The 19,654-nt window shown below is 35.2% G+C and overlaps 1 protein-coding gene, 1 long non-coding RNA gene and 1 pseudogene across 4 annotated transcripts in view; 1 reads left to right on the top strand and 2 right to left on the bottom strand.

Moving 5' to 3' along the window:
* CYP27C1 (cytochrome P450 family 27 subfamily C member 1) overlaps positions 1 to 5,489 on the top strand; it is a 36,935-nt gene extending 31,446 nt beyond the window's left edge. For 2 of the 3 annotated variants that reach the window (XM_072613441.1, XM_072613439.1), the window contains 2 exons: positions 1,729 to 1,932; positions 3,180 to 3,930. In XM_072613441.1, coding sequence (XP_072469542.1) covers positions 1,729 to 1,932; positions 3,180 to 3,296 — 321 coding nt within the window. In that variant the 3' untranslated portion in view covers positions 3,297 to 3,930. Of the gene's footprint in view, positions 1 to 1,728; positions 1,933 to 3,179 lie in introns of all 3 variants that reach the window. The other variant, XM_072613440.1, reaches the window with a different exon arrangement.
* Positions 5,490 to 16,224: 10,735 nt separating this feature from the next.
* Positions 16,225 to 17,844, bottom strand: LOC140507909 (heterogeneous nuclear ribonucleoprotein D-like pseudogene; annotated as a pseudogene).
* Positions 17,845 to 18,199: 355 nt separating this feature from the next.
* LOC140509229 (uncharacterized) overlaps positions 18,200 to 19,654 on the bottom strand; it is a 45,114-nt gene continuing 43,659 nt past the window's right edge. The window contains exon 3 of the long non-coding RNA XR_011968600.1: positions 18,200 to 18,384. This is a non-coding gene — a long non-coding RNA (uncharacterized lncRNA). The remainder of the gene's footprint in view (positions 18,385 to 19,654) is intronic.

Below are 19,654 nucleotides of genomic sequence, written 5' to 3'. Positions count from 1 at the left end.
ATTTCCCCTTGATTGTCCCTCTGCTTCATTACCTTGTGCAGCCTGGTACAGAGTTACCAGCTTTTTGTACATAGCACTTTTACAAAAATTGACCACATAATGGGGCATAAAAACATCACCCAAAATATGGGAAAGCAGAAATACTAAACACATTATTTAGTAGTTTCAGTGAAGTAAAAGTAATATTCAATAAAGGGCCTTTGAAGAAAAACTTTAAAAGCAATTGGAGGCAATATAACATCCTAATGAATTGGTCAGTGAAAAGCAAATTATAGAAAAAATTGAAAATTTCATCAAAAAATTTATTTATAGGTGCAGAAAAAGACTTGACAAAATCTAACACCAGTTTTTGTTTAAAAGTCTAGAAAGCATAAAAATAAATATACTTTTCCATAAAATAGTCAATAATATTTATCTAAAAACAAGAGTAAACATTATATGTAAGAGAAAAGTTATAGGCCTTCCCAAAAAAGGTTAAAGGTGAAACAATGATGCCCATTATCACCACTATTATTTAAGGTAGTCCTAGGAAGGCAAGCTATGGCAATAAGATGAAAAAGAAATTGGAAAAATAAGCATAGGCAGACAAATAACATTATTGGGGTTTTTATTGCAAATGTATGATGTTTTATTGAGAAAACCTTAAAGAATTATCCAAAAAAAATTGAAGCAATAAATTCAGCAAAGTTGCAGGATAAGAAACGAATCCATATAAATTGTTGACATTCTGGATATTACCAACAAAACGCAACAAGAAGAGCTAGAAAGAGAAATTCCTTTCTAGCATCTATAAAATATTTGAGTGTATCTCTCTAGATAATGCCAGAAATTATATGAATCCAAGTATAAAGCCCTCTTTGACAAAGTTGACAAAAATGGAAAATGACAAATGTTGGAGAGGCTATCAGAAAATAGGTACATTGATACACTGGTGTGAATTGGTCCAGCCATTCTGGAAAACAGTTTGGAATTCTACCCCAAAAGTTATTAAAAGGTGCATATAGTTTGACCTAGCTATACTACTAGGCTTATACCCAAAAAAGATCAAAGAAAGAGTAAAAGGAGCTTATGTACAAAACTATAACACCTTTTTTTTGTAGTAGCCAAAAACTGAAAACTAAAGGAGTACCCACCTATTGCGGAATAACTAAACAAATTGTAGTATGTGAATATAATGGAATACTACTGTACCATAAATATGATGAAATAGACAATTTTGGAGAAAACTGGGAAAACCTCTATGGACCAGGGCAGAGTGAAATGAACAGAATGAGGAAAATAATTTATACAATGATAACTGTGTTATAAAATAACAACTCTATAAGACCTTAGAACTCTGTTCAATGCAATGACAAACCATGAGGTCAGAGTATTAAAGATGAAACATGCCACCATGCTGTGGCCAAAACAGTGATACATTTAAAGCACAGAATGAGACATACATGTTTGGGTATGGATAGTGTGGGAATTTTTTTTTTGACTGGACTATATATATTTTAGGGCATCTTTCTTTTCTTATTTTTCTGTTATGCAATTGATAGAGGGAGAGATAATAGGTGCTTCTAAAAATTATCCATTTTTTTTAAAGGATCCAGACATGGCTTTGTTTAAGATTATAATGTGATTTCAGTGGTTTCTTCTGGGTAGGACATCTTTGTAGTGACTGTTTTTTCACTTATTCTGCTTTCACATGCCACAATTCTTTTCTACTGTAAATGGTTTCCTCAGACTCAACTGGCTCTATGTCATTATGCTACATCTTATGAAGAGGAAAATTTCCCGATGGCAAAGGAATTCAAACCTGAGCGCTGGCTGAGGAAAGGAAACATGGACAGAGTAGACAACTTTGGCTCCATTCCCTTTGGCTATGGACTCCGCAGCTGTATAGGAAGGAGAATTGCAGAACTAGAAATTCACCTTGTAATGATACAGGTAAGAGATGCACAGTCGAAGACTTTGTAATTTGATTTCTTTCTGCTGAATTGAATTATGGGGAAAAAAATGGGGGGTTTCAAAAGAAAAACATTTTAAAAACTTGCTTAATATTATTTTAAATCAGAAATTCTTAAGCTTTTTATGCGTGTCCTGGACCCTATTGGCATTCTGTTGAAGCCTGCAGACTCCTCAGAATAATATAATATTTTAAGATACATAAAATAGAATATATAGGACTACGAAGGAAACCAATTATTTTGAAATGTAGTCATCAAAATATCTGAAAAATCCATGTTAAGAAGCCCACCCAAATCATCTTGTACTAAAAAAAAATAAACCCCTGTGTTGTCATCGACATAAAAGAAAATTTACGTTTCATCTTTTCATTCTGAAGCTCTCTTTTCTTTGCTGAAATATCTTTTGCTGGCTATAGGTGTTTAAAAACCAGAGGCCTTGAATTTGGATGTCGCACTTGGTCTTCCATTTAAGTGTGTAAGAGTTTTAAATTGACAATAGTATTTTTTGTTCTTTGGGCAAGGAAACATTGGTAATATCTGCAAATTCATTTCTCAAGTGGAGAATACAGTATACATTCTCTAAAATAAGCATATATTAGTAGGAAGCTTTCATTTATTTCCAATTTGAAGTGGGGCTGTTAGATATTAATCTAAATCTCTGAGGGGAAGAAATAAAGCTAGAGTTTTATTATGAATCCTAAAATTTAAAAATCTTTGCTTTTCAGTTGTGACCTGAACTATCCTTGGTCATAAGATCATAGGAAGATAGATTTAGAGATGGAAAAGATCTTAAAGGTATTTAGATACCTCCCTGCCCCTGCATTTGATATGAGGAAACTGAGGCCCAGAGAGGTCAAGTAACTTGTCCAAGGTTACACAAGTAAGGAAGGAGAGCCAAGATTCAAAGTCAGGTCCTCCAGTTCCTTTCTGCTTCATGGCACAGCTTTAGGACCAGTGTTTAGCACAGTGCCTGGCAGAGTAGGTATTTAATAAATGTTTACTGACTTAGTGACTATTCATTCAGGAATGAATGCTCTATTTTCAAATGAGTAGATCCTCACTGATCTCGTATTTCTCCTGGAGATAAACTTAATTTTCTTCAAAATTATCATCGTTACTTTGGCTCCTTAGAATTGACAACAATGGTATTAGTATTAATCTCATAGGAAACTGCATTTTTTTACTTTCGAGAGTTAGAATGCTTATTATCTCTCTTTCTTTTTTTAGTTGCTTCAACATTTTGAGATTAAATCTTCTCCTTTAACTAAAACAGTTCACGCAAAAACCCATGGGCTTCTGACACCTGGAGAGTCCATCAATGTGCGATTTGTTACCCGAAAATGAGACTTGCCTTTTTGAAGATGGCTTTAGCAGATCCAGCATGGAGACAGGCTTATGTCTCCCTGACGTGACCAGGGGCTCTTTTGTGCTGCTGATTACTTGTGGAGAATGAGTGAAAGGATCATTTCCAGAGACTGCTTGATTATAGAAAGACCTACAACTTTCTATTCTTTGCACAAAAGAGAACTACAAATCTTTATATGGCGTGATGTAAAGGAAAATTTATATTTTACCTTTTCTTTTCAGAAACTCTCTTTTTCTTTGTTGAAACATCTGTTGCTGGCAATAGGTGTTTAAGAACCAGTGGCATTGAATTTGGATGTCACCTATGTTGTCTTCCCCATTAGTATGCAAGAGTATTTAATTAATAGTAATATTTGGTCAAAGAAATGTTAGTTGTACTTGTATTTGCACATTCATTTCTCAAATGGAAAATACAGAGTATGTAAACTAACACTGACCAAGGACTATATATTAGCAGGAAATTTCCATTTCTTTTTTCTAATTTGAAGTGGGGGTATTAGATGCTAATTGGTAAGAATATAAGTTGGAGAAGAAAAAGTTAAATATTGTCATTATATCTTCAAGTTCCCGTTTTGATATCTCTAAAATAAATTTGTAAAACTGAAAAAAACCAGAATCTTATTCTTCTCAGTTCACAGTTTTTATTGAACTTAGACATAAATCCTTGTTTAAAAAATTACCTGGATAAACGTAGACATATTTTTTAAGAAATAGGTAAACATCATGAATTTTTTTATTGAGTTTTAACTGCTGACCTGGATAGTCATGAAAACTAATGTGAACTCAACCTATGAAATTGCTTTGTTTAAGTTGAGGAAAATATCGACAAAATGTAAGCATAGTGGAACATTGTATTAGCTCTGGAATCTCTCGAACCTTTTCTACTTACACAATGAACAGATCAGCTAATGAAATAAAAATGTAGAATGTAGAATTTAGAGCTGAAAATGCCCTTAAAGAACAGTTAGTCCAGATCTCTAGTTTTACTGTTAAGGAAACAGTGCCAAGAGCAATACCAAGTCATTTTAAACATAAGGATCAGAAGCTCCTCCTTAGAGCTGAAACAAAGCATCTGTGTGCCCTAGGTAGATGTCCCTTGTGTGTTACTGTTTCCCAGAAACTTTGAGCCTGCCTGCTAGCACATGTGTAAAAACCACAGGCTATTGGAGCTGAAAGAACTTTACAGAGCAGGTAGTCATATCCCTGTATTTTTCAGATGAAGAAGCAGAGATCCAGGAAAGGGAAGTATCTCACCCAGACAAAGCTCAATAGCCTGGACTAGAGCCAAGCCTCCTGACTCAGTCCAGTGCTTTTACTTGCCACAGAGAGTAGAATTTCTTGCTCTCTGCAGTTTGCATTTTAATTCAGCAACAATTCACAACCTGGAGCAGGCAACGTGATAGGCCTTGGGGGAAATACCGTTTAAATAACATGGTGCCAATCCTCAAGAAGCTTATGATTTAGCAGGACAAGACAAAAATCCAGAGAGCAGAAATAATATTATATGGAAAGTATATTAGTAGTAAAGCTAAGTGCTATCTGATTTCCCAAGATAATCTTAGTTATCAGCTCTAGGGGAAATCAGGAAAAATTTCCTAGAGAAAATGATGCTGGAGCTGGGTTTTGTTGTGTTGGTCCTTTGTTTCTGAAGAAGACCATGCCATCAGAGAAATAATGGCATGACTTGCACTTACTTTGTTTTTGGTGAGGGAGGGAGGGCTAGGTCACCAGCCTCACTTTCTCAGTGCAACTGGTAATGTTGAAAATGTCCATCAGCCCATTCTCACCTCCTCAGAGCACACTCAGTAGTTGCCTGCTTTGCCCACTCCTCTCCCTGACTTTGCTGCCAATTGTCATTGTTCATATGTATCATGCCCCTTTAGCAGAAAAGACTTGCATATTTATGAATGGGGAATCTGTGGTTATCTCCCGTTCTGTCAGATTTCCTCTCATGACAACCACAGAGAGACTCCTTGTTCATACTAGGAAGACTGATTTTTACACTGGGTTCTTTGGTCTGTTGTTAATTTCCAACTCCATTCAGTTCAGTGTATCTTTTTATCTTACTGTTACTCAAAAACTTCCTTCCAGCTAACATAGTGTACATCTTTCTTCATCTTCATCAAGTTAGACCTCAAAATGATTCATGAATAAAACCAACATGAACATCTATTTCATATTGTTTTTGCATTTACTGTTCAAACCTAAATCTGAATTAGTTTTAGTGTGACTTCTATAAAAATGTGTAAAAATATGAAACTATGTCAAATTCATTGATCAAGTGTTGGAATAGAGTCAGACAGGTAAGCAGAGGCCAGAATTCAGAAGGTTAGGCAGCAAGAATCAGGAATCCAGACTAACACTGGAAAAAAAGAAGACAGAATCTAAGTAAGAGGCATGGGAATAATCGTGCAAATTCTGGCCAGCTCTCCCCAACAACTGCTCCAACAAAATAATCTAGAACAGGCACCAGACTGAATCCTGATTGGGAAATTCAAGAAAATTTTTCCAGCCATCAACATAGGACATGGACTAGAAAAGACAGATTCAGGTTGGAGGACACTGGGGTCTGGGGCTAGCCAAGCAAGTGTTGTGCAGAACATTCCAGCACAGGAACTGAACTGGAGCCTGGCACTAAGGCAAGAAGAAGCCCCAGATTCATTAGGGAGGGGCTTAGTGCAATACAAGGAGTAGGAACACATATCAACTGACAGCTCTGTTGCTCCTACTCCAGAGAAGGGTCACAACTCCAGTGTAGACTGAAGAAGGCACCTATATCTAAGGTTGTAGATTGGGCAAGGAGAGGTTGCAGGCCTGAGGCAAGCAGTCAGAAAGAAAGAATTCATGTAATGAGGAATCACAATCAGGATCACTCAAGATTTAGCAGCCACCACCATAATGGAGCAGAGATCTTGTAATACTAAGAAAACTTATTCAGGAAAATTGAGAATAATCAGTTGTATGGGGTAGGAGTGGAAGTGGGGGTGTAATAGATGTTTAATTTAATAGAGGACTTCCAAACACTTCTGATGACAAGATCAGAGCTAAATATGCTAGAGCTAAATAGAAACACTGAAATACAAACATAGAAATTAAGAGAAACAGAAAAAGGTAAATACAAAGGAGAAATTAGAAGGGACTAAATAAGGATGAAGAGTTATCTTCTAATAAGGGAAGCTTATATAAGTATCTCTTCAAAACCCTAATATCAGAGGTCATAGAGGGAGTTAGATAAGACAGATTGGTCCAGAATTGGTTTTGTTATGTTTGATCATCTTAAAAAAAAGAAAAGAAGGAGCAAAAGAATATACTAGGAGGAAAATGGCTGTGGAAGAATAGGGGAGATAACCTCACATAATCAGGGAGTACAAGTAGAACATCATACAAAGAAAGACAAGGAGCAGAGGGAATGTGAGACACAAACCTCATTTTCATCTTAACTGGTGAAAGAAGGGAAGAAAACACACATAAACTTGAATGTCAAAATACATTTAACTCAACAGAGAAAAGGGAAAGAGCAGGAGGGTAATAATGAGGGTAAATTCATGAAATGATTAGTAATAAGCAAAACACACTAACAAGGAGGGTATCTCAAAGAGCAATTTAAAGGGAAAGAAAAAAGAACCTATGCTTGGGCTCTGGGTGAGGGAAAGAAAAGAAGGAGAGAGTCAGAATGGATCAAGCACAGAGTGTACTCTTCATTATCCTCTTTATAATGAGAGGATGAGAAAGATGAAAAAGTGTATGAGAATAAGATGGAGGAAAATGCACCATTATTATATTGCACATGTGAGCAGGATGAAATCATTCATAGTATGGAGGAGAATAGTTGGATGGATGAGAAAGTAGAATCCAATAATGTGTTGTTTACAAGAAACATGAAACATAAAGACTCAAACTCAAAACAAGGGTCTGGAGCAAATTCTTTTGTGCTTCAGTTGAGGTAAAATAGGCAGAATTAGCAAACATCTCAGGCACAGTATGAGTAAAAATAGACTTCATTACAAGAGAAACTGAATTGCGCTGAAAGGTATTGTAGAAAATGAATTAATAACAAAGCAACATATACGCACCAAATAGGGTAGCATCTAAATACCTAAAAGAAAGGTTAAATGAGTTATAGCAAAAAATAGGCAATAAATCTATAATAGTGGGAGACAATTTCAGACCTAGACAAATTTAACTAAAAATTAAAGAAGTTGTGGATTTTAGGAAAGTTAGATATGACAGATGTCTGAGGATTATTGAATGGGCATTGAAAGGCATCTACATATTTCTCAACTCTGTGACAACTTTACAAAAATTGACCATGTATTGTGGTGTAAAAACCTCACAAATAAATGTAGAAAAGCAGAAAAAGAAAATGCATCTTTTACTGGTCACTATACAATAAAAATTATATTCAATAAAAGGCCACTGAAAAATAAACTAAAAATTTATTTGAGACTAAATAATTAAATCCTAAAGAATCAATGGATCAACAACTATCACATCAAAGACTAAAAATAATTTCATTAAAAATAACAATGAGATAACATACCAAAATTTTGGGATGCTGCCAAAGTAGTCCTAAGAGGCAAATTTATATTTCTAAACAGTTCATCAAAAAAAAAAAACAATTAAGAACAAAACAAGAGATTGGGCATGTAACTAAAAACAAAAGACTTTAGAAGACAAAATTTAAAAAAAATAACCACCAAGATAGAAATCCTGAAAATCAAAGAAAAGATTAATAAAATTGAAAGAAAATTAAAAGCACATTTAATTAATAAAAATAGGGATCAGTTTTTGAAAATAAACCATTAGCTAATTTAATTTTTCAAAGTAAAAGGAAAACCAAATTACCAGTATCAAAAATGTAAAAGGTGAATTCATAAGAAAAAAAGAATAAAACAACTTATTAGAAATAAATTTGCCCATTTGTATACATATCAATAACAAACTTAAATGGATTAATATATATAAAAATACAAAATGCTCCAGATTAACAGAATAACAAATAGAATAACCCAGTTTCAGAAAATGAAACTTAAAAGCCATAAATGAGCTTCCAAGGGCGAGGTGGGGGAAATAACCAAAGACCTAATGGATTTATAAATGAATCCTACCAAACATTCAAAGTCAGTTAATTCTAATGTAAGATGTTTGAAAAAATAGGAAAAGATTCTGTCACATTCCTGCTATGATACAAATGAAGTTTAAAAGGTTTTAAGTTTTTTTAAAGTTTTTAAAATTTTTTGTTACATTTTCAGTTCCAAACTCTCTCTCTCCTTCCTTTCCCACCCCATGTTAGAAAAGGCCAACATTTAACCCAGATTTATAAATACATGTAGAACCAAACTATGCATATTTCTATTTATCAATTCTTTCTCTGGAGGTAGATAGTGTCTTCCTTCATAGGTCTTTTGTAGTTGATTTGAGTATACCGTTCAGAATAACTTGGTTGTTCACAATTACTCTTCAAACAATGTTCCTGTTATTATATATATTATATTATATATTCTCTTGTTTCTACTCACTTTACTTTTCATTATTGCATGCAAGTCTTACTATATCTTTCTAAAATCAACCAGATCACCATTTCTTCCAGCACAGGAGTTTTCCATCACAATTATATACCACAACTTATTTAGCCATTCCTTAGTTGATGGGCATCCCCTCAATTTCTAGTTCTTTGCCACCACAAAGAGAACTGCCATAAGTATTTTAGAACATATAAATTATTTTCCTTTTTCCCTGATCACGTTGCGAGAATGAGTTATTAGTGGTATCCTTGGGTCAAAGAGTACACACGTTTTAATAACTTTTTGGGTATAATCCCAAATTGCTTTCCAGAATGGTTGGATCAGTTCACAGTTCTACCAACAGTGTCCCAATTTTTCCACATTCTCTCTAACATTTATCATTTTCTCTTACCATTTTAGCCAATCTGATAGGTGTGAGACAAATACAATCTTGATACCTAAACTAGGGAGAGTCAACACAGAGAAAGAAAACTACAGATCAACAAAGATAATGATCATTTATGTAAAAATTTTAAACAAAATATTAGTAAAGGAACTACAGCAACATATTACAAAGATTATTATATACTATGACCAGGTTTACTTTATACTAGGAAGGCAGGATTGGTTTGATATTAGGAAAAACTAACAACATAATAGTTGATATTAATTTCAAGAAGAACTAAAATCATAAGATTATATTAATAGATTCAGAAAATCTTTGACACAATACAGCACTCGTTCCTAAGGCATCATAAGATAAACATATCTTTCCTTAATATAAGTGGTATCTATTTAAAACTAAGATCCAGCATTATATGTTGTGGGGAGAAACTAGAAGTCTTTCCAATTAGATCCAATTAGATTAGGGTAAAACAAGGATGTACATTATCAGTATTTGATTTGAGTGCTAGAAATGCTAGGTATAACTAAAGTAAGAAAAATAAATACATATAGGTGAAGAGGAAGAAAAATTATTACTTTTGCAGATGATATAATAATTTACTTAGAGAACCCTAGAAAGTAAAATAAAAATTAATTTTAAAAAAACTTCAAATTTTAGGATAGAAAATAAGTCCATATAAATCATCAGCATTCCTATATAACAAAACATAAAAGGAAGGAGTAGAAGGAAAAATTCTATTTAAAATAACTACAGAATTTGTAAAATGGTTGAGAGTCTACATACAGGAATTTCAATATACGAATGCAACTACAAAACACTCTTTACACAATAAAGACAGACCTAAATAATTGTAGTAATATGCTTGGTTCATGGGTGGACCAAACAAGAAAATAAAAGTGACAATACTACCTAAATTAATTATTCAGTGCCATATCAAATTTTCAAAGGATTTCTTTATCACTCTATATGGTATAGATCTAGAAAAATACCAAAATCTGCTGGAGGAAGAAAAAGTTGAGTATCTGAAGGGAAATGATGACAAAAGGTGGGGGAGTGGCCTAGTAGCGCCAGATCTCAGGCTATACTACTAAGCAGCAATCTTCAAAATATCTTGGTCCTAGTTAAGAACTGGAGAGGTCAGTTAGGCAACATTTGCTTGATTACGAAGGACTTTTATAATTGTTTTGCTTTAGCCTTCATATTTCATTTTTACATTAATTTTTGGTGCCTATCATGAGCGGTATCCTCCAAAGTAGAGGAGAGGGAGCCCAAGGCGTGGGGCACTGAATGGGGACTCTGCTTGCCCAGGTCTAAGGGTAATACTGGGTATGTTGCAATCCTCCAAAATCAGGAAATACTTAAAATTAGGCAAAATTAAGTTAAAGTAAAACAAAAAACTAACAGAAGAAAAAAAAGCAAAAAGTGAGCTTCCCTTCACAGAAAAGAAAACTAGTCTTAGACGAGAGCTCCCAGAACAAAGGAATTCTACCATTACAGATTAGGGATTTAGAATTACTGGGAAGTCATCTTCTTTCCGCCTGATGAGAAAGCAATGTGCTAGATTAAAATTGCTCCCACATGTCTCCTCAGCACATAGAGGAACCCATATATCTCCCTAACAGATTCCTTGCCGATTCATAGGGCAATTCAGATGGAAGTCTGGACCATACCAATCCTGAAGTTCTTGTAACACATAGGACACCGCAGTTGTCTCTAACAGATCCCTACAAAACCATAGAGTATTCCAAATAAAGGACCAAACTCACAATATGACAAGTAGGCTAGCTCAGAAAGAAAGTAAATGAACTCAACTGTGTCCCAAGCACATGTGTGACTTTCAAAAAGTAATTAGACATCATAGTTGGTTCAAATCACTTCCTTAGGTCTCAGACAAGCTATCCAATATGTTGGTTCCCGGGGGGGCAGCATTATCATGAACTTCCATGTAGGCGCTATTGAAATTCCCCTACTCCAACTTGTAACATTAGTAAGGAGAAACTCCTTTTTTGGCATAATAGGTAGAATAAAGGGTAAATGTAGCAAAGCTGGGGTAAAGCTGAATGAGTAAGTAGCATCTACTGAGTTTTGGATCTGCGTGGACATATGGTATTATTTGATATAATTAATTATGTAACATAAAAACCATTGTATTCCCCATTAAATTTTTGCAAGGTCCTTGTGAGTAGACATTGTTGCATTTATCATATTTGGATCCTTATCGCCTAACACAATGTCTGACAAATAGTAGATGGTCAAAAAGTGACTGTTGATCGATTTTAGTTTCCCTTTTTTGTAAGTCTCAACTTCAAATTCAGAAAATTATTGTGAATTCTATTCAGCCATTTCTAGCATTTGATGTCTCTAAAAATAATGGCAACATTCCTTGGGCAGTAATCAAGGAGCTAATGTGTTACAGGTGGGATGGTAAAGTTGTTCTTTCCCACAGAATTACAACAGAAAATGTCAATAATATCCCATTTCTTACTGACTTAGAAACTGCCCTGCATATCACTGTACATTGACAAATTTAGGTGTGAAAATCTGCTTTAATTTTAGACATCTTCTTGTAGGACTTAGTATCTGTGATTCCTGCTTTTTCCCCACCATTTTCCTTAAAAAGTCTCCAGATTTCTAATATGTCCCAGAAGCCCTCTCTCTTTGGAACATCCCTCTACTCAAGGGTCTGCCAGTAAATGTTTAACAACCAGCTCACTGGAAAAAAATGTGACACACTTATGAGTTTAACATTTTTTTTATTGCTTTCTTAATTTTATACACTTGACAAAAAGCCCTGATTTTCCTCTTTCCAAGGTGTAAATGCCCACCCTGAAAATTTACCCATAAGCTCTCATAAGCTGTTTCAAGCTCTGCCTCCACTTTGGTGGCCCTGTCCTCCAGTTGGTGAATTCCTATTGGAACCTCCGTTTTGAGGAAATGTCCAGACCAGCCATGCTCACTCCTTCACTTCTGGCTTCACTCCTGACCCTTGGGATTTCACTATTCCCCTACATAGGTTCTTTTCTTCCTCCCCTTTTCAGCTCCCTTTTATATATTATTTATACATTGTTTTCCCCATTATAATGTAAGCTCCTTGTGTTCAGAGACTTATATTTTTACTTGTATTTGTATTTCCAGTATGACACATAGTAAGCATTTAATAAATACTTGTCAACTTATTGATTTTAAGGTTTTGAGTAAGAATAGGCTTTGGGTTCCTTTGGTGCCAGCTTTGAGTATTTTTGGTACCACTTTAGAGTATTTGCTTGAAGAGGTTCCAAATATTAATAGAAACTCCTCTCTCTACATTCTCTTTCCTTATCCCTTCCTAGTCTTTTCTCTGAACATTCATATTTTTTCCTGTGGCAAAGGAAAGAACACCTCCAGTTTTTCACAGGGGAGACCCTTTGGATAATGAATGAGTCTTGACTGTGAGGCTTTGAAAAGCAAAAGCTCTAAAAGGTTCTTGTGCCTTAAGCCACTTAGCAATAAATCTCACTTAACATTATTTTAATACCTCATTTGGAAATATCTGAATATGCATTTGGAAATTATATTTCTCCTTCCTGGAGGGCACTTACAATAAAATCTGGGATATTTCAATCATTGCATTGCATTAGAAAATATAATTTTGATTTATTTTATGAAAAGGCTCTAATCTGATTGCTGCATAATATATAAAACTAATCTTGGTTTTCATTTCAAGTTCTCAGCTGAAAAGTTATTTCTGTCTTTGATGTACCACCTTGGTAGGTGTAGAAATGTTTTAGCAACTGTAATGAGTAGAAATCCTCATGGGAAAAATTTATAATTACATGAGTAAATGTTGGAAATAAATGCAAATTCAGAGCTCTAACTAGGAATTTTTGTATCCAGAACAAGGGGCATAAGGCTTGCCCTCATTTTGGTTGGGGTAATAGGACACTGCCTTTTAACTGGGAATCATGAACTGAGACTATGGGGGATGGTTTTGTGTTTGTTCTTTGTTCCCAAAGAGGACCATGACATCAGCAAAGTGATGCCATGACTTTCAAGTGAATTGGATGTAAGTGAGGCAGGGCTGTGCAAAGTCACCAACCTCACTCTCTATTTCAGTCATCTGGGTGCAGGAGCAAAATATAGATCAGGACGACTGGAAATGACTTCCATGGGGAATGGTAGACCAGGGAAGAGTGGTGTACAGCTAGTACTTACCTATTTTCATGAATCAATCTCAATTAAGCTGGGCCATTTTTCCATTACTGACAGTCTATGACAGTCTTCTGACAGACTATGGATGGTGCCCATAGTCAGTGCCCATAGTCAGTGAACTTTAAGTATCCTGAAGCAAATCCTTCTTTGCCTAGCTCTAGTTATGGTTCTGCGAGTGCATTGTGGTGCTAGAGTGAAATTAACATGAAGTAGAATGTTGGTATTCACTAAACTTGGGATGACATTGTTCTGAACACATGTATTCTTTCAAGGGATCTCGAGTTGAAAGGGCATTAGAGATTAATCCCACACTCTCATTTTATAGATAGAGAAACTGAGTCCTGCAGAGGGTTAGTGACTTGCCTAAGGTCACAGACATAGGATGCTTCAGAGCTAGGATTCAAACCTATGTTCTCTCATCACAAATTCATAGTTCTCTCTCTCTCCCTCTCTGACTAGACACACACACACACACACACACACACACACACACACACACACACACATGCACGCACCCGCCCTGTAGTTCCTCATATTAGAGATAGTTTGGCATAGGAAACTCCAAGACAAAGAAGCTCCTTCTCTACCCATGCAGGTCAGCACCTCTTCTGCAACTTAATCTTAGCTGATTAAAGGCAGTGGTCTCCAGTTTTTTTATCTCAAAACCTCTTTGTACTCTTAAAAATTATTAAGGACCTCCTCCCCAAGAATATTTGTTTATGTGGGTTCTGTCTATTGATTTTTTCTTAATTAGAAATTAAAACTGATAAATTTTTAACACATTTGTTATTAAAATATTTGTTTTTGAAATATTGTAAATAAACCCACTATGTTAAATGGATAACTTCTTTATGAAAAATAGTTATATTTTCTAAAACAAATTATTTTTATGTTTTATTTTTCTCAATTGCATATAAAACAGTTTAAACTTTTTTTAAAATTTTGAGTTCTAAATTCTCTTCCTCCCTTTTCTCTCCTCAACCCTCACAGAGTAAAAAAATTTTACATAGGTAAATGTATGTTTTACATATAACATAGGTTATACTTGTACAATCATGCAAAACATATTTCTGTGTTAGTCATGTTGTAAAAAAAAGAGATCAAAAAATGAAAAAAGTGAATAGTTTTATGCTTTAATTTGCATTCAGACTCTATCAGTTCTTTCTCTGGAGGTGGGTACCATTTTTCATCATGAGTCCTTTGGAATTGTCTTAAATCATTGTATTGCTGAGAATAACTAAATCATTCGCAGTTGATCATGTACAATATTCCTGCTACTGTATACAATGTTCTCCCAGTTCTGCTCACTTCACTTTGCATCAATCTTTCCAGGTTTTTCTGAAAAAATCTTGCTTGTCATTTCTTAGAGCACAATGGTATTCTATTACAATTATATCCCACAACTTGTTCAGCCATTCCATAATTGATAGACATTCCCTCAATTTCCCATTCTTTGTCATCCCAGAAAGAGCTGCTATAAATATTTTACATAAAAGGTACTGAGAAGAGTGGCACTTTTTTGCATATTTTTGCAAATCTCTGGGATGCTGGGCTTAATAGAAGACATCTGGAGGTTCATATCTGCATTCAATCTGTCATATTATTTTCATTGAAATACTTGAAGAAAATTCAATCTAATGCAGATCCATAGTCAGAAAAAGGGAGGAGTGTTTTAAAAAACAAATAACTTTTAAATATTATTATGAAAATAGTCTACCTGATGCATTCTCTAAAAGGATCTCGCATACCTCCAGGGGTCTTGAACTACTGTCCTAGAGCACTGAGAGCTTGTGACTTTCCCAGTGTCACCAATCAGGATGTGTCAGAGGCAGTACTTGAACCCAGGTCTTCCCAGTTGCAAGGGTGATTCTCTATCCATTGCCTCTTCTATCCATTCAGTTCCCTAAAGTATAAACAAGCCCACCTTGGGGTGTTCTAACATTTACTCATGTAATTATAATTTTTGCTCAATGACCCTTATCTTTTTTTTTATTTAAATTTTTTGTTCTCCTGAACTTGAGAAATGCAGACATGAACATTTCCATACACCAAGAACAGAAAATGAAGATATGTGAAACTGCATATTTTTTAAGATAAATCTCAAATTCAACAATTTAGTTTCAAAGCTGTCTACTTATCTGTATCTCTCTCTGAACTTTCTTCTTTTCTATTCTGTTCATGACTTTTTTTTTTTAATCGCTATCACTAACCTTCCTACCACACCCCATCCCACCCATACATTACTTTCCTATAACAAATAAGTATTGTCAAATAAAGCAAATGGGCCATGTCTGAAAATATATGTCTTACTTTATAACTCTCTTACTTCTGTCAGGAGGCGAGAACATGCTTCATTAGTCCTCTGGTGTCCTATTGGGTCAGAATTCTCAAGACCTTTAAAATATCTTTTTCATTAAATGGCTATAGTTGTGATATAAATTGTTTACCTGATTTTACTCACTGCACTTTGCATTAGTTCATCAAAGTCTTCCCAGATTTTTCTGAATCCATCCCTTTAGTCATTTCTTTTTCTTTTTAAACAATCACAAGTCATTTATTTTTGAGATTCAATGAATATGATATTATACAAATTAAGTTGTATGAACACAAATCCATATTTGTCATAACACAGATGGCAAAGGATAAAGTAAAAACCAGAAAACTAGTTGGCCACTACATATATTTGGATACCATTGTGCCATGCATGATAAAATTCTTTTTTAAAAATAAACAGATGAATGGAAGACCACTTTCCATTCAATGTCATAGGTGACTGTAGCATCTGCACCTGTTTTCTGTCCATCTTCTTTTAATATGGCTGATAATTACTCTTATGATTACCAGCCATTCATGATGCTTTGTTGACTACTATTGTCTACAGTACCCATAACCATATCCATGGTTCCCATAGTTATATCTATTAATGTCATATCTCTCATAGCCACTATAGTTTTGCTCTATGGTGGTAATTTATATGTGATTGATTGTAATATTATTATTATATTATCATTATTTTATTATATATTTATATAATTTATATAATTATATTATTATTAATAACATTAAAATGTTTCCAGTCTTTCCCTGACTTTGGCCTTGATCCCTAGTACCACCTCATCCATCAGCTGCAGTACCCCTCCCTCTTTCCACTGTTGCTATTGCTGCCTTCTGTTTACCTCTTTGGACTGTGTAACTTTGATTTCACACTTGCTAAAACCAATGTGATGATATCTGTTTTCTAATAATTTCTTTACTGGTTCTTTGTCTGAATATATAAGACAGAATCCTCTTCTTTCATTTGTTTTTGTGTCCACAAGAAGTTCAGTATTCTCACCCTCTACAAACACTCCAAAATATTCTGATTTGTTCTTCAGGTACATCTGCGTTCAGTCCACCTACAATTTTTTTTTTTTGAGAGGGTTCCTTTCCTTTCAACACATTAGCTCTTTTGAGGTCTATTAATTTGCCATCCAGTTTGTATTCTTTAAATTCTAGGACACTATCAACAACAGAAGTTACCTTTGAAAAGCATAGAGTAAAATCCTCTTTATCTTCTAGGGACTGAGTCTGTTTTAATAATGCCATGTACAACCTCTTCAAAATGATAGAGATATTCAGTCATATCTCTCTTGCCTGTGCTTTGGCTTAGACTTCTAATAAACATGTTACCATTGTCCTCCTGGTTCTTGCTTGTTGATTTTGGACCCCTGGCAAACTCCTCCATTTTGCTGTACTTGTTTACATTCCTTATGGCAGTGGATCAGGGCAGCTAGGTGGTACAGTGGATAGAGCACCAGTGCAGGAGTCAGGAGGACCTGGGTTCAAATCTCACCTCAGACACTTGACATTCACTAGCTGTGTGACCTTGGACAAGTCACTTAACCCCAATTGCCTCATCCTGGGTCATCTCCAGTCATTCTGATGAATATCTGGTCACTGGATTCAGATGACTCTGGAGGAGAAGTGAGGCTGGTGACCTGCACAGCCCTCCTTCACTCAAAACAAAGTCAAGTGCAAGTCATGTCATCATTTCTCTGATGGCATGGTCTTCTTCAGCAACAAAGGACAAACACACACACAACATGGCAGTGGAACTGTCAGCTACCCTGATTGGTGGAGTTACTACGGTATTGTATTTTATGGAGCCGGATTTAAATGGAAGCAGCAGAACAGTCCTTTCTGATAGTGCGATAGTATTGTATTCTATTCTTATATTACAATTTATCTATTACCGAATTTACCTGTATCACCTTAGTTTCCAGTTATTTGCCAAGTCCGCTATTAATATTTTGTACATGTGGGACTTTAATCTCTTTCCCTTATTTCTTTGGAGGTATGTGCTCCACAGTGGTATCATTTGGTCAAAGGATATGTGTTTTTTAATGACTTGGCTTTCCAGAATGGCTGGACCAATTCACAGCTCCACCATAGTGCAAAAATGTGCCTGTATGCCCATGCTCTTTCAAACAAGTTTCATTTTCCTCTTTTTTTTAAAATCATCTCTACCAGTCTAATGGGTTTGAGGTCAAACCTGAGAATTGTTTTAATTTGGAGTTCTCTTATAATTAGTGATTTGGAGCATTTTTTGTACTGTTGTCAATAGCTTGGATTACTTAAGGAGCTCTGAAATTGATTTAATTTTGGAAGATAACCAAGGTATACTATATTTCATTTAAAATATAATGTTGTGGGAAATGGTGAACTGTGAAGAAGAACTAGCCCCAGTTAGTGTATAAGCAATTTGCATAAATAGATGACTCAATAGTAACAAAAGTTTACACAACAAATTGTTTCTATTTCTACTCCCTAGAGTAGCTACGTAGGAGGAAGACACCAGAAACATGTTATCCTCATCTTTTGGTGGGCAAGGAACTAGCATATATTTGATACAGCCAGTCTTATGCCCTTCCATTCCATTCTGAACACCATTAGCACAGGATCGTAGGATCATAGGATCATAGATTTGTAGCTGGAAGGAAAGTAGAAATCATTTAGTTCAACACATTTATTTTATAGATTATATAGATAAAATAAATATTTCAAAATTATACATATATATATTTTATAGATAATCTAACACATTTAAATTTGGCATTTATTTTATGTATATTTTATAACTGAGGCCCAGAGAAGTTAAGTGACTTGAATTTCCAGTTCATGTCAACTGAAAATTCACTGAAGAAACTAGAAATATCTGTCCTGAGAAGAAAGGACTTGGGGGGAGTCTGGAAGGGTAAAATGAGTGAGTCATGGGCAAGTCAGACTGAATGAACATGAGTAACTCAAACATGCTTCACTTCTTTATAATCAGCCTGACTCAAGGACTCCATTAACACCTCCTTTGATCATCAAACAGATTCAGGAACTGGACATTTGTCCTACCATTTGATGCATACTTCCCACCACTATCCCCCCTCCCTTCCTTGCACTTCTTTTTCAGGGATTGATAATCGAATCAATATTATTTTTGATACTGTCAAGGGCCTGACAGTCTTCTATGGATACATCTGGAATCCCTGAGATTTTGATTTATAGGCTGCCTAATTCAAAGCTCCCTTCCTAACCACTATTTACACCCTTCCGTTTCAACCCCATCCCTCTTGGGTTCCTATCACATTCTTCTCTATTCTTCCATTGTGCCTCCTGGAATCCCAGTCTATTGTTAATAAATTATTTCTCATCTTAGTCCTATGCCTTGCCCCCAATTACTTTTTGTGTGTATACGTGTGTACATGTATATGCATAAAATGAGAGAAATTATTATTAAACAGCCAAATATTGGGGAGATTCAGGATTTTTTTTTCCCCTTCCTCATTTGGAGATTAGGTCAAAGCTTCATTCTTTGAAGGGTAGGATTGATGATGAGATGAAATCAAATGATGCCTCACCCAACTAGGGAAACTTACAAAGAATTTAAGGTGAATTCTGACCCATTGTGTTCTACTCAGAATGGGGTGGGGATAAATTCTTTGCCTAGATTGCCCAAGGCTGGGGGTGGTCTGGAAGTAAATGACAAAATCAGAGTCACAATCCCTGGACCCTCATTACAATAGGCCCACCTCTCATTATAATTTTCATTCTCATTACTTGTTAACCAATCAGAGTTGATTGCCACCCTCAGCGACACTCACTCTTTTTTTTTCAGAGTTCTCGCCATTTATTTACATAGGATTGGAGGAACAGGGTAGGGATGACGTGTCTGTTCCCTACTATCTTGGTCTCCAATCCCAGCTCAAAAA

Source organism: Notamacropus eugenii, chromosome 5, assembly GCF_028372415.1.
Source record: "Notamacropus eugenii isolate mMacEug1 chromosome 5, mMacEug1.pri_v2, whole genome shotgun sequence".
NCBI classification, from domain to species: Eukaryota; Metazoa; Chordata; class Mammalia; order Diprotodontia; family Macropodidae; genus Notamacropus; species Notamacropus eugenii.
Note: the sequence above shows the minus strand (reverse complement) of the source record. Positions and strands in the feature narration are given on the sequence as shown.